Source organism: Bacillus rossius, chromosome 2, assembly GCF_032445375.1.
Source record: "Bacillus rossius redtenbacheri isolate Brsri chromosome 2, Brsri_v3, whole genome shotgun sequence".
Lineage (NCBI taxonomy): Eukaryota > Metazoa > Arthropoda > Insecta > Phasmatodea > Bacillidae > Bacillus > Bacillus rossius.
The window spans coordinates 23,701,170-23,714,020 of record NC_086331.1 but is presented as its reverse complement, the minus strand read 5'-3'; the positions used below and the strand labels follow the sequence as shown (position 1 = coordinate 23,714,020).

General features: G+C 34.8%; 1 protein-coding gene across 9 annotated transcripts in view; it reads right to left on the bottom strand.

Moving 5' to 3' along the window:
- The window catches only part of LOC134529175 (uncharacterized), a 646,085-nt gene that overhangs the window by 359,073 nt on the left and 274,161 nt on the right, over window positions 1-12,851 (bottom strand). For all 9 annotated transcript variants that reach the window (XM_063363010.1, XM_063363001.1, XM_063363007.1 and 6 more), the window contains 3 exons: window positions 12,198-12,407; window positions 7,379-7,525; window positions 1,273-1,419 (listed from right to left, as the gene is read on the bottom strand). In XM_063363010.1, the coding sequence (XP_063219080.1) occupies window positions 1,273-1,419; window positions 7,379-7,525; window positions 12,198-12,407 (504 nt within the window). The remainder of the gene's footprint in view (window positions 1-1,272; window positions 1,420-7,378; window positions 7,526-12,197; window positions 12,408-12,851) is intronic.

The following is a 12,851-nucleotide window of genomic DNA, read 5'->3' as shown; positions in this document are numbered from 1 at the left end:
AGGTAATACAACAATAGCGTGCTCGTAAAAATACATTGACACGAGAGGAGGTTAATTCAAAATATAGGAAAGTATATAAATAATACTGTCAATACATTTAAATAAGAATTAAATGTCTGTACGGACACTTTGTGGTAGTACACCTCGGGTGTTATTACTTACATATTTTAATGAAATTTTAATAAGTTTTTTACATTGCATTGCACTGTACCTGTATCAAATAGAAGTACTGTGGTGTAACGAATATACATCTATACTAATATTATAAAGCTGAAGAGTTTGTTTGTTTGAACGCGCTAATCTCAGGAACCACTGGTCCGATTTGAAAAATTTTTTCAGAGTTGAATAGTACATTTATCGTGGAAGACTATAGGCTATATTATATTATCACTAACATTAGGGATCCTTACTAAAAGTCCAATTTAGAATCAAATGCGTTGAAGGGGGTTAGATAAAACATGCAGTATACGTACGAAGTGTTTGTTAATGCAGCAGGCGCTATTGTCTATTAACATTGTTGCCACGCACTAGATGCCTAAACATTCTTAATTTTCCCATACAAGTAAAAAACACCAATGTTATATTAACAACAAAGCAATCAGTACCCTCATAGGAGTTCAATTAGTATTTAAAAACTTTTTATCACTTTAAATCGCAAACCTAAACTATTGTTTTTTTTTCCTCTCTCTGTGTTTAATTTGTTTTTTGATTGCCCTTTCTAACAAGTATATATATTTTACAAACTTGAAACTTCACAGTAATGTTCCTTATGTTACGCAGGATGACGTTTTCCAAAAATTAGATCCCATGGGTGGTTAAAACCAGGCAACAGTGGGTACTTTGTCTGCATGAGAACAGGATTTTGCATTGTTCATGCCTTCTGCGTCTCCATGGCAACGGACAACGCGCGGCAGTGGCGTACCCACAAGGAGGGGCATGTATAATGAGCTGCGCAAGCGTAATCTACCTGTAGACTGCCGTAGCGAAGTACGGGTACATCAGTTGTACGTTACGTGCACGAGTCTGGAAACCATCAGTGCTATTCATTTTCTCTCCGGTACAATATACAGCATTGTAATAAATTTTCACTGACTTATTTTAATTTACCATTACTGTAAATGGGAGATGTGGCTTAATTATTTCCATTAGTATAGCCGTGCGAAGCCGGGTCGGGCAGCTAGTCTAAGATAAAAAGTTACAATCTCAAAAGCACAACAGATATGTTATTTTACATTCCAACATAAATTTATAATAAAAATGAATATCACCAACCTCGACATGATCACCATCTTGTGGAGTAGGTTCCTTCTCTCCATCTGACTCGTCAGTCGACGAATCGTGTGGCGTTGGAGCTCTTACTTCTATTACATCATCCGAGCATGTTGAATGACTTGGCGAAGCTATCCTCTCAACTATATTCTACAAAAAAAAAGAAGAAAAAAATTTAAGTATCCCACTTATCATTGTAACATCAGACATAATTTTAAAATAAAACTGGAGTTTCAATACTATAATTTTGTGGTACACACCAGCATATCTACTACATAATTTAAACCTCATTTTGTTATAAAAGAAAACACACTATTCTTGAGTTTAAGTAATAATGTTAAGCTCTCAGCATATATTGTCATGAAACAACATAACTGTAGTGTATGACATTGTAATGTAAAATATGTAGGTAGGTAGCCAAATGAGCAGGTGGCTAAAGGTGTGAGAGGTTACAGTTGGTTCTGCAGTACACAAACAGCGATGTTTGAGGCAATGAGAATTGCAACCCATCATGTAGTTAAGGATTATGTGCAGACATAACAGTGGTGAAAGAGATTCTTCGTAGAAGTGTCTGTGAAAATAAAGGTTATGCGGATATAGCATGATGGCTAACGTCGGAGTGATTGGAGAATTCATGCTGGGTCGGGACAATTAGGAGTCATATCGCAAAAATATTTATTTTCATTGCTTTGAAAAAAAAACACATAGATGACGTAAAGTGTGTGGTGTTTTCTACAGTTTGTGGGTTGGTGCTGTCTGACTTGGCCATGAGTTTAATCCCGCTTAAAGAACCAGATGCGGTGCAACTCAGTGAAGTGTTTACAAAGCTCATGACGTATTTTCAACCAAAGCCCAGCGAGATCGTGGAGACATACAAGTTTCGCAAACAAGACTTATGCGAAGGGGAATATATAGCAGTGTATGTAACAGAATTGCGATACTTAGATATACATTTCAACTTCCCGTTTCTAGAACAAATTATTTAAACCAGTTGGTGTGCGGGATGCATAACAGGGCTGTACTGCACACCATGTTTTACAAGAATAGGCTCACTTTAGAAGGATGCTGTTCTCATTGTCATGGCAGCAGAGGCAGAGGAAAGGAATGTGTCACACTGAAGAAGTGAGACAAGTACAGAAATAAGTCCACTTCATGGCAACCACAATGCAATGCATACCATTGCAGGTGAAGGAGGTACAGACCAGAGCAAACAGATGAAGCTTGTAGAGCAAAGGATAAAGTCCACTAAAGCCTGTCTGTAAGCCATCTTGGACCCTTCAGGTCATTGCTAGATTTAGTTATTTGCCTTAGTTTCTTTTGCTCACGCCGAGTACTACCTGTAGCTTGTGTAATATTGTTTTTCTGCGGTTGTATATGGGCACGCCAAGATGGCTTTGGACACTTCTTGTCAAGCCGCGTCGTAATGGTAATTGTAATTGTAATTGTAATTGTAATTTATTTCTTTCTTGCTGTTGCTTTCAGCCTAGCGGCCAATAATATTTGCACTACGTCAAATGCGTCGTCAGTTGGCCCATTTAATCTCAACATTATTTTAATCTGTAGAATGCTTCCCGCGGGAATGCTCAAGGAATGTATTGTTATTGCTAAGAAACCATTTATATATATCCATGTTTTGCCTCTATATTTTTTATAAATAAATTGTTATTACTTGTTATTTTGCATATTGACTTTATTTCTTGCAGCACCAGCGTACCACTATCGTCGGTCATACTGCAAAGACTCCTTGTTATTTCTCCATTTTCAGTTGTATCCCTCCTGTCGCGGCTACACACTTAAGCAACCATGTTAGCGGTGTTCGGAACCACATTCAGCAGAATCTTGTAGGCATGTAACAACAGTTTGCCATTAGTGATCCAGGCCGGGTTACATAGAAAATGCATACATTAAAAAAAATAAAATAAAAGACAAACAGTAGCATGCAAGGAAAGGCTGGAGGAACAGTAAACAATTGCAGGATGCACATATTGTAGGAAACATGCCATTGTAAAATTGCCTTGCCCACGTGATCGCAACAACAGTTAGAAATAAAAATGAAGGAAACGGTTGAGGTGATAGTAAGCAGCAGAAGCATTGTGACGCATCCCTTGGTGGTAACTGAGGGTAAAGAACCCTGTTTACTAGGGAGAAAATGTTGTCATCCCTTGGGTAGTTTGGTTAAGGGGGCTGATCGCAAAAAAAATATCTGTTTTTCTTTATGGCATTTATTCATCCTACGCAGAGCATCTCGGTACCAAATTTGAGATTATTTAGGAATATAATTTTTAGATAAATGGCTATCAAAGATTTATTATTTTCAATCTTGGATCCTACAAAACATGAAAACTAAACAAGATATATGGCTATAAAATTTGGTATAACTTAAGTATGTTTAGTAATCTATTGGAGTGATTAGTTGAAATTGCTCATAAATTGATACGAAAAGTGTGCAGGCATGTAAATACATCATTTTTCATTAGACTGTAAAAACTCCATGGTTAAATCTATATCAAAATGGGAATATGCATAAAGTGCATTCCGTTTTAATTTTATTATTTATGTTTCAAAATTTTGGATTGTAATAAAATTACAGCAGATTTGTACTATCCAAGCAGTGCATGTATTATTTGTGCCTGGCATTCTGAGAATATATCGGAGCAGCCCGCAGCACAGCAGGTGGCACAGTGTCTGGTGTTATCGCGTCTGCAGCCAGCGCGGCTCGACACGGCCCGGTCCCCTGGGGCGCGCTGTTGCCGCGCTGCCGGCAGGTATACGAGCCCAGCTTGTTGCCCCACGTTCCCGGGGAGTTCCACTGACCCACGTATTCCTCGCGGTTTACAGGTTCGTGAACCACTGTACATGCGACAGCGTGAAAAGAAAGACAATTCATAATAAGGAAACGTACATAACCTAACAAAGTTATTTATTTTCTAAAAAAAATATAATTTTAAAATGGTGTATATCATTTCAAGTCATAATTTTAAAGTAATGTTAATAAAGCTTTTATACGTGTGGATTTTTAGTGGCTTAACTTTCACAAACTTAAAAGTAAATATACTGTATAATGTTTGGATAGTTAACTGCCAAAGTAACATGGTTTACTATTTCGGGCAGTACAAATAAGAATAATGAAACATATTACTGAACAGATACTCTTTATGTATGCATAAAGGCAATGCTACGGGTTACTTCATTGGGGCTGTATGGTTTTAACTTCTCTCTTCATAACCAGATAATTTATTTCATTCAGCTGTCAAAAACCTCAAAAATTAAAGAATTTTGACAGGCTGAAAATAAATATTTATAAAAAATTTTCTCAACTAAATCAAAAACATATCATGAAATAGCCAGTATAATTGCATTTAAAATTTTAAGTTTCAGTTGAGTAATCAATTTAAATTCTACTTATTTTTACTCACCAAAATCATTAAAAATGTACTTTTTGGAACTAGTTATGTAAAAAAAATTACTTAATACAGTGATTATTCACTTTGTGAATATAAACACACTAAAAATTCTGAGGTTTGATAATTTTAATGTAAATCTATAATTATGACCTGAAAAGTGACTCATCCACTTAACAGTGCTTCACTATAGTTAAAATGCTCTCCTTTGCATGTAAAAAATATTTCTTATCTACTATGATTTATAGATTTAGGCCAAACAAATGAAATTTTATTCATTACTAGCTGGCCCGACAGACTTCGTTCTGTCAAAAGTTATTGGCTTGTTGCAGTCAAATAGAAAAAAAAAATAAATATAATGTATTTCAGAGTGATAACTTTATTTATTTAATGTGTCAATAATAAACAACGATTACTTAAAACAATATGTTTTCTGTTTCGTACACTGCTAGACTTAATAATGCTTAGTGGTACACGTTATTTTTTGTTTCATTACTGGCAGGTAAAAAAAATAAAGCTGAAGGTTTTCCAACACGGGAGCAGGCAACATACAATTGTCCATGAGAGAAGCATGGGTTTTCAAGATTAACGCCGCAAACACTCAACGACTGATCCTGGGAATTATTTATGGTCATAGCGAAAGCAAGCAGCACTGGAAATTGAAGTCGTTTAAATTCAAATGGTACGTCAGTTGGTACCATTGGGATGCAAGGTATCAACACATCTTCTCCCTTATATTTTCCCTTTAGAATGGTTGCTTCAATCACATTGTTTAGTAATTTTTTCGCTGCTAGTCGTGTGCCGTTACAAAGACGGGGTTTGTTTATATTTCGCAAAATTATGACTACCGATCCTAAGATCCCAAGATTATGAGGCGGCAATCATGACAAATCAAGTGAGTTCTAAAATTCTGGTGGATAATTGACAACATAATCTTGGTTAGTTGCGAAATCAACTGATTTGTATGTCCTTAATTCACCGCCTTTTTCCTTTTTAATTTTGAAATTTATTTAATTTACATCCGTGTTTTTGGCAGCTAATATAGCTCATTTGTTCAAACAAAAATTATGTCTGTAATTTTGAGCGACATTTGGGAACATCTTATGAATGAGCTCGGTTTTTGATTCAGTAAACTGACAAAAATTGACAGGAAATGTAATGCAGCCAGTCAAAACGTCTACAGGGATTTTGCCAATGTCAATGAGTTGTTTTAAAAATATTTCTCCATTCTATCATTTTGCAATTTGACAGGCATATTCTTGCTTAAATGTAGTATATTAACGTTTTTCCACAAAATGGAGGATTTTAAACATGCATTGTGTTCATCCGCTGGCGTTGACCGTGGAATCACTGGTAATGTTTGACGAAAATCTCCTGCTAACAAAATCATCACTCCACCAAATCAGTTTTAATTGTTTCGCAAATCTTTCATAGTTCTGTCTAATGCCTCCAAAGACTTTTTATGTGCCATACAGCCTAATCAACTTGAAGGCATACCAAAGATAATCCGTACACGCCTTTGTTTTGATTGACGTCCAATGTTTGACAGGTAGGGTGTTTTAATTTACTCTGTGGTTTGTATGGGAAAATAAAAGTGATGTTTTTACTATTTTCCTCGCAATTTTTAAATTTTTTCTCTCTCCATAAGAACCTTCCTTGTGCCTTAATGAACATATGAAAAAATAAATAAAAAATTAGTCGGATTGATCGAGCCGTTCTCGATTTTTGCGCTTAGTAACACATTGGCGATTAATTTTTTATATATAGACGTAAACCTAAACAGTGTAGCTAAATGTTTTATAAGCATCTGCCAATTCATTCTGTATGTTATACGTTTTTGCAATAAAAAGTTTATAGGCAGCCAATACAAAATACGTTTATCATAAAAAATTATTTTTAAGCTTAAAATAATGACTACACATTGTAAATTCCAAATAAAATTATATTTGTACGTATTTTTACTATTGGCATTAAATTAGTGTACAGGTATTGAATTTTAACTATTTAGGCATAGGACATTTTGTTGTGAGTTAATATTTTTTGTTTTTATTAGTTTTGTTGGTAGCTATTACAAAATATTTACGTTAGCGGGGTTAATTCTGATACTTTGAATAATCACTTCTTTAATAACATTTTATCCTTCTAATTATTTAAGTAGATATTTGGGTGGTTTTGTGTGCATTATATTAAATTTTAACTTCTTAACAATAAACAATTCGTTCTGTGGGTTATTTCTCTTGTAATTGTTTCTTTTTATTGTACTTATAATGTCCAAAATTGAATTCAGAAACCTTTTATTTTTCCCTAATTATTTTTGTTTACGAAATGTAATACGCCTGTTTAATTAATTTTTATTTTATGTTTTGTTATAATTGTATAATATATCAATTGATTAATGCTGTGTTTTAAGTATGATTTCATATGTTAAATATAACAATAGAAACTAAGCATTATGCGTGGCCTAACAGAACTCTTTTGTCGAGGGATTTCCTGATGGCCTGCGCTCAGGGGCTGTGGAACAACCCCGTCTCATGGATAAAAGGGTTGACTGACCGTCTCTTTCTTTGGCTCTCGCCAATAAGGAAACAGTATTCAAGGCCAAACAAATATTAATCAAAAGATAAAAAGTTATTACTCTGAAAACCATAAAACAGATATGTAATTTTACAATCCCACATAAATTAATAATAAAAATGAATATCACGAACCTCGCCATGATCACCATCTTGTGGAGCAGGTTCCGTCTCAACATCTTTGTCATCACTCGACTGAACGTTTGGCATCGGGGCTCTTACTTCCACTATATCATCCGAGCATGTTGAAAGATTTGGCGAAGTTATCTTCTCAACTATATCCTACAAACCAAACAAAAAAAAATTAAAGTATTCCACGTAACATTGTAACATTTGCTAGAATTTAAAAAATAAAACTGGAATAAAAACACTCCCTACCAAAAATTTACAACAGAAAATACAACAGAACTTTACAACAGAAAACAACTGAAATACAATAGGATACAACAGGATTTTCTGTTGTATTTAATGCGGGAATTGGCCGCTTTCTGTTGGTTTCTGTTGTAAATCTTAGTGTATTTCAGTGGTTTCTAATGGTTTTTGTTGCAAAACATTCTGATGGATTCTGTTTTTTTCTGTGGGTTTTATTGTATTATGTTGGGTCTTGTTGTTTTCTGTTGCAAAGAGTTATGTTGGTTTCTGTTGCATTTCAGTGTTATTCAAAGTATTCTGTTGGGTTTTGTTGTTTTATGTTGCAAAGAGTTCTGTTGGTTTTGGTTGTATTCCAGTGTTTTTCATTGTATTCTGTTGGGTTGTGTTGTTTTCTGTTGCAAAATTTCTGATGGTTTCTGTTGTATTCCAAGTGTTATTCATTGTATTCTGTTGGTTTTTGTTGTTTTCTATTGCAAAGAATTCTGTTGATTTCTGTTATATTCTAAGGTGTTTCATTGTATTCTGTTGGGTTTTGTTGTTTCATGTTGCAAAGAGAGAGCTGTCTAGGCTGTTTTAGCCCGCATGATATATATACATTTCCCTTCTACAATCGTTCATGTTACAACTTTACATATTGCTATCCCTTTGGATGTTTATCATTTACAATATTATTTACAAGGCTACGAAACATACTTACACTACACACTTAATAATCTTCATAAATATTTACAATCATAACATGTCTTAACATAACTATAATACATTGTCTGTACATATTGTACAACTGCCATCTGGTGACGAGTGGTGGCACTACAATGGCCATGGCCGGAAAATTGTGCCGGGACAGGACTGTGACCCGGGTTTTTGTTTAAATAAAGAGGAGGTACAACGTCAATCTGTTGCAAAGAGTTCTGTTGGTTTCTATTGTATTCCAGTGTTTTTCATTGTATTCTGTTGGGTTTTTTTGTTTTCTGTTGCAAAGAGTTCTGTTGGTTTCTGTTGTATTCCAGTGTTATTCACTGTATTATATTGGGGCTTGTTGTTTTCTGTTGCAAAGAGTTCTGTTGGTTTAGGTTGTATTCCAGTGTTTTTCATTGTAATCTGTTGGGTTTTGTTGTTTATCTGTTGCAAATAGTTCTGTTGGTTTCTGTTGTATTCCAGTGTTTTTCATTGTATTATGTTGGGTATTGTTGTTTTCTGTTACAAAGAGTTCTGTTGATTTCTATTGCATTCCAGTGTTTTTCATTGTATTCTGTTGGGTTTTGTTGTTTTCTGTTGCAAAAAGTTCTGATGGTTTCTGTTGTATTCCACTGTTTTTCATTGTATTCTGTTGTTTTGCTGATAATTTTGAAGCACATATGTAAAGTCTAATTACCATCACCATGTATCCCGTACATTAATACTGATATAATATCAATAGGTAAAAGTTCTGTATCGCGTTTCCAAGATTATCACTTGGCCCTGTACATTTTGATCCCCGTAACCTGAATAACGATTATAATTTCTTTTATACGTCACATTACGTGCTATCGGACGTAACACGTTGGCAATTCGCGCCTCCATACTGCTAAAAAAAATCCCTGCAAGGATTAACGCTTGGACTTGGGTACACAGTAGGGACTCACGTTTTTTTTTTGTTATTATTTACGTTGCATCAAGTAAAACAACAAAGCATATTTTTTGTTTGGATATATTAAAGCATTGTAACATAAATAACAACAAAAAAAATTTACATTATTCCCTACTGTGCATCCAAGCCCAAGCGTCAATCCTTGACGCAAGCTTTAATGTTTAATAAATCTTATCTATAAACCCTAAATATATATTAAAAGAAATCATAATTCTTGCCAATTTCTTCATTCACTTTCGTAGCAAACAAATGTCACATTCGTAACCTTGCAGTGTGTCCCAGCCTGTACAAAGAGAGTGAGCCATAAAAATGTGTTAAATAGTTAATGAAAAATGTATTTAGAGAAATGTTATTATCCAATGGTAATTTTACACTAATCAAACTCGGTAAATAAAATATGTAAACGATAAACAGAAACGTTTTTCTTAAATGCCAAAAATTATGTGGGTAATGCCGATCAGTGGTGGGAAATGTGATCACTGTGATCAGCAATACCCCCGAAGTCATCCGCCATGAAACAGATTATGTACAAGAAAAAAAAAACAATTATACAAAAATCACTAAAGAACTGCAAGAAAAACAAAAAAAAACCAACAAAACCCAACAGAATGCAATGAAAAACACTAGAATACAACAGAACTCTTAACAACAGAAAACAACAAAACCCAACAGAATACAATGAACAACACTGGAATACAACAGAAACCAACAGAACTCTTTGCAACAGAAAACAACAAAACCCAACAGATTACAATGAGAAACACTAGAAAACAACAGAATCCAACAAAACTCTTTGCAACGGAAAACAAAAGAATACAATGAAAAACACTAGAGTACAACAGAATAAACAGAAATTCTTGCACCAGAATACAACAGAACCCAACAGAATACAAGGAGAAACACTCAAATAGACCAGAATCAAACAGACCTCTCTGCAACAGAAAACAACATAATCTAATGAGAAACACTAAAATACAACAGAATCCAACAAAACTCTTTGCTACAGAAAACAACAGAAAATAATGAAAAACACTAGGATGCAATAGAACTCTTTGCAACAGAAAACAACAAAACCGAACAGAATACAATGAAAAACACTGGAATACAACAGAAACCAACAGAACTCTTTGCAAAAGAAAACAACAAAATCCAACAGAATACAATAATAAACACTAAAATACAATAGAATCCAACTGACTGCTTTACAACAGAAAACAACAAAACCCAACACTTTCTGTTCCAATATCTTCAACAACAGAATCCAATAAAAACCAATGAATTCAGTGGGCTTTGACAACAGAACCCACTAGAATACAATGATGTATTTTTTTGTTTGTGTAAATTTTCCCCGACAAAATACACTGAACCCCAATGAAGTCAGTGTGTTTACAACAAAACCCAACAGGATCCAATCAAATACATTGAAATCTCATCTGCCATACAACAGGATACACTGAAATTCCTGTTGTATTTTATTGGTTTCTGTTGTAAATTTTTGGTAGGGATAATGGTAAAATTTCATTACATCAATTACATAATTTAAACTTCATTTTGTTATAAAAGAAGACAAACTATTCTTGAGTTTAAGGGAATAAAGTTTAAGTTCTAAGCATGTATTGTCATAAAATAACATAACTGTACTGTATGACATTGTAAAGTACAATATCTATGTAGGTAGCCAAATGGGCAGTTGGCTGGAGTTGTGAGAGGTTATGGTTGGTTGAGCAGTAAACAAACGGCGATTTTTGGGGCAATGAGAAATGCTGCCCATTAGGTGGTTAAGTATTATGTGAATACATAACAGTGCCGAAGAGCATTGTTCATAGGAGAGTCTGTGATTATAAAGTTTATGGGGATATAGCATGATGACTACCATCGGATTGATTGGAGAATTCATGCTGGGTCAGGACACTTAGGAGTCATAACGGAAATAATTATTTTTTTTTTAATGAAAATAAAATTGACAAAGACAATGAAAAGCATGAAGTGTTTTTTATAGTTTGTGGGTTGTTCCTGTCCAAATTGGTCATGTGTTTAATCGCGCATAACGAATGAGATGGGGTGCATTTAAATGAAGTGTTTACAAAGCATACGGCGCACTTTGAATTGAAGCCCAGCAGGATCGTGGAGATGTACAAGTTTCGCAAACAAGATAAATGTGAAGAGGAATGTATGGCAGTGTATTTAGCAGAATTGCGAAGCTTAAGTATGCATTGCAACTTCCCAATTCTAAAGCAAATGTTATAGAAACGGTTGGTGTGTGGGATGAAGGACAGGGCAGTACAACACACCATGTTGACAAGAATAGGCTCACTTTAAATGATGCTACTGTTCATATGTCATGGAAGTAAAGGTGGAACTTAAAAAGTGGGACAAGTACAGAGGTAAGTCTACTTGATGGCGACCTCAATGCAGTGCATGTGGTTGCAGGGGAAACAGGTACAAACCAGGGCAAGCAAATCAGCTTGCAGAGAGAAGAAAAAATTTCCACAAATTCTAATTAAGCGGTCATGTTAGCGATGTTCAGGACCACATTCAGTAGATACTTGTAGGCATTTAACAACAGTATGCCCTTACTGTTCCAGGCGGGAACATATAGAAGTGAATGCAATAAGAAATAGAAGCTAAACTCAAACAGTAACATGCAAGGAAAGGCAGGTGGAACGGTTACTTTGACAGAATGCCCATGCTGTCTGATAAGGCAATATGCCTACTAGAGCTAGAACATGATAACACAATAGCAGTGTACAGTTTTTACAAATTTCTGGCGTTGAAAACCAAACCACCAATAGTAGTAAATATGTTGGTCGATAATTACAATAACAGAATGGAATTGACATGGATGCCAGTTTTTCAGTTACCAGCTAGAAGACCTACAAGTCATCATGAAAACCACAATAAATGTGTTATTTCACATTCACAAATAAAATTATAATAATCAATATCACGAACCTCGCCATGATCACCATCTTGTGGAGTAGGTTCCGTCTCTTCATCTTTGTCCTCAGACCCTGAATCACTACCAGGCGATGAACCATCAGATGATGAATTGTCAGATGCTGAATCCTTAGATGGTGAATCCTTTGGTGTTGGGGCTCTTACTTCCACTGTATCATCCAAGAGTGGTTCATAACTTGGTGAAATTATCTCAACTAGATTATTCTAAAAACAAAACCAAAAAAAAGTTAAAGTATCCCACTCACCATTGTACCATCTGATAGAATTTAAAAAATAAAACTGTAATAACAATACTATACTTTTGTGGAAAACATCATCGCATCTATTACATTATTTAAACTTCATATAATTATTAAAGAATACAAACTGTTTGTGAATTTAAGGGAATAAAGTTTAAGCTCTCAGCACATATTGTTATGAAATAACATAACTGTATTGTATGACATTGTAAAGTAAAATATCTAGGTAGCTAGCCAAATAGGCAGGTTGTCAGAGGTGTGAGAGGTTACGGTTGGTTTTGCAATAAACAAACAGCAATGTTTGGAGCCTTGAGAATTGAAACCCATCAGATGGTTAAGGAACAGTGCAGACATAACAGTGGCGAAAGGGATAGTTCGTAGGAGTGTCTGCGAAAATAAAGGTTATCGT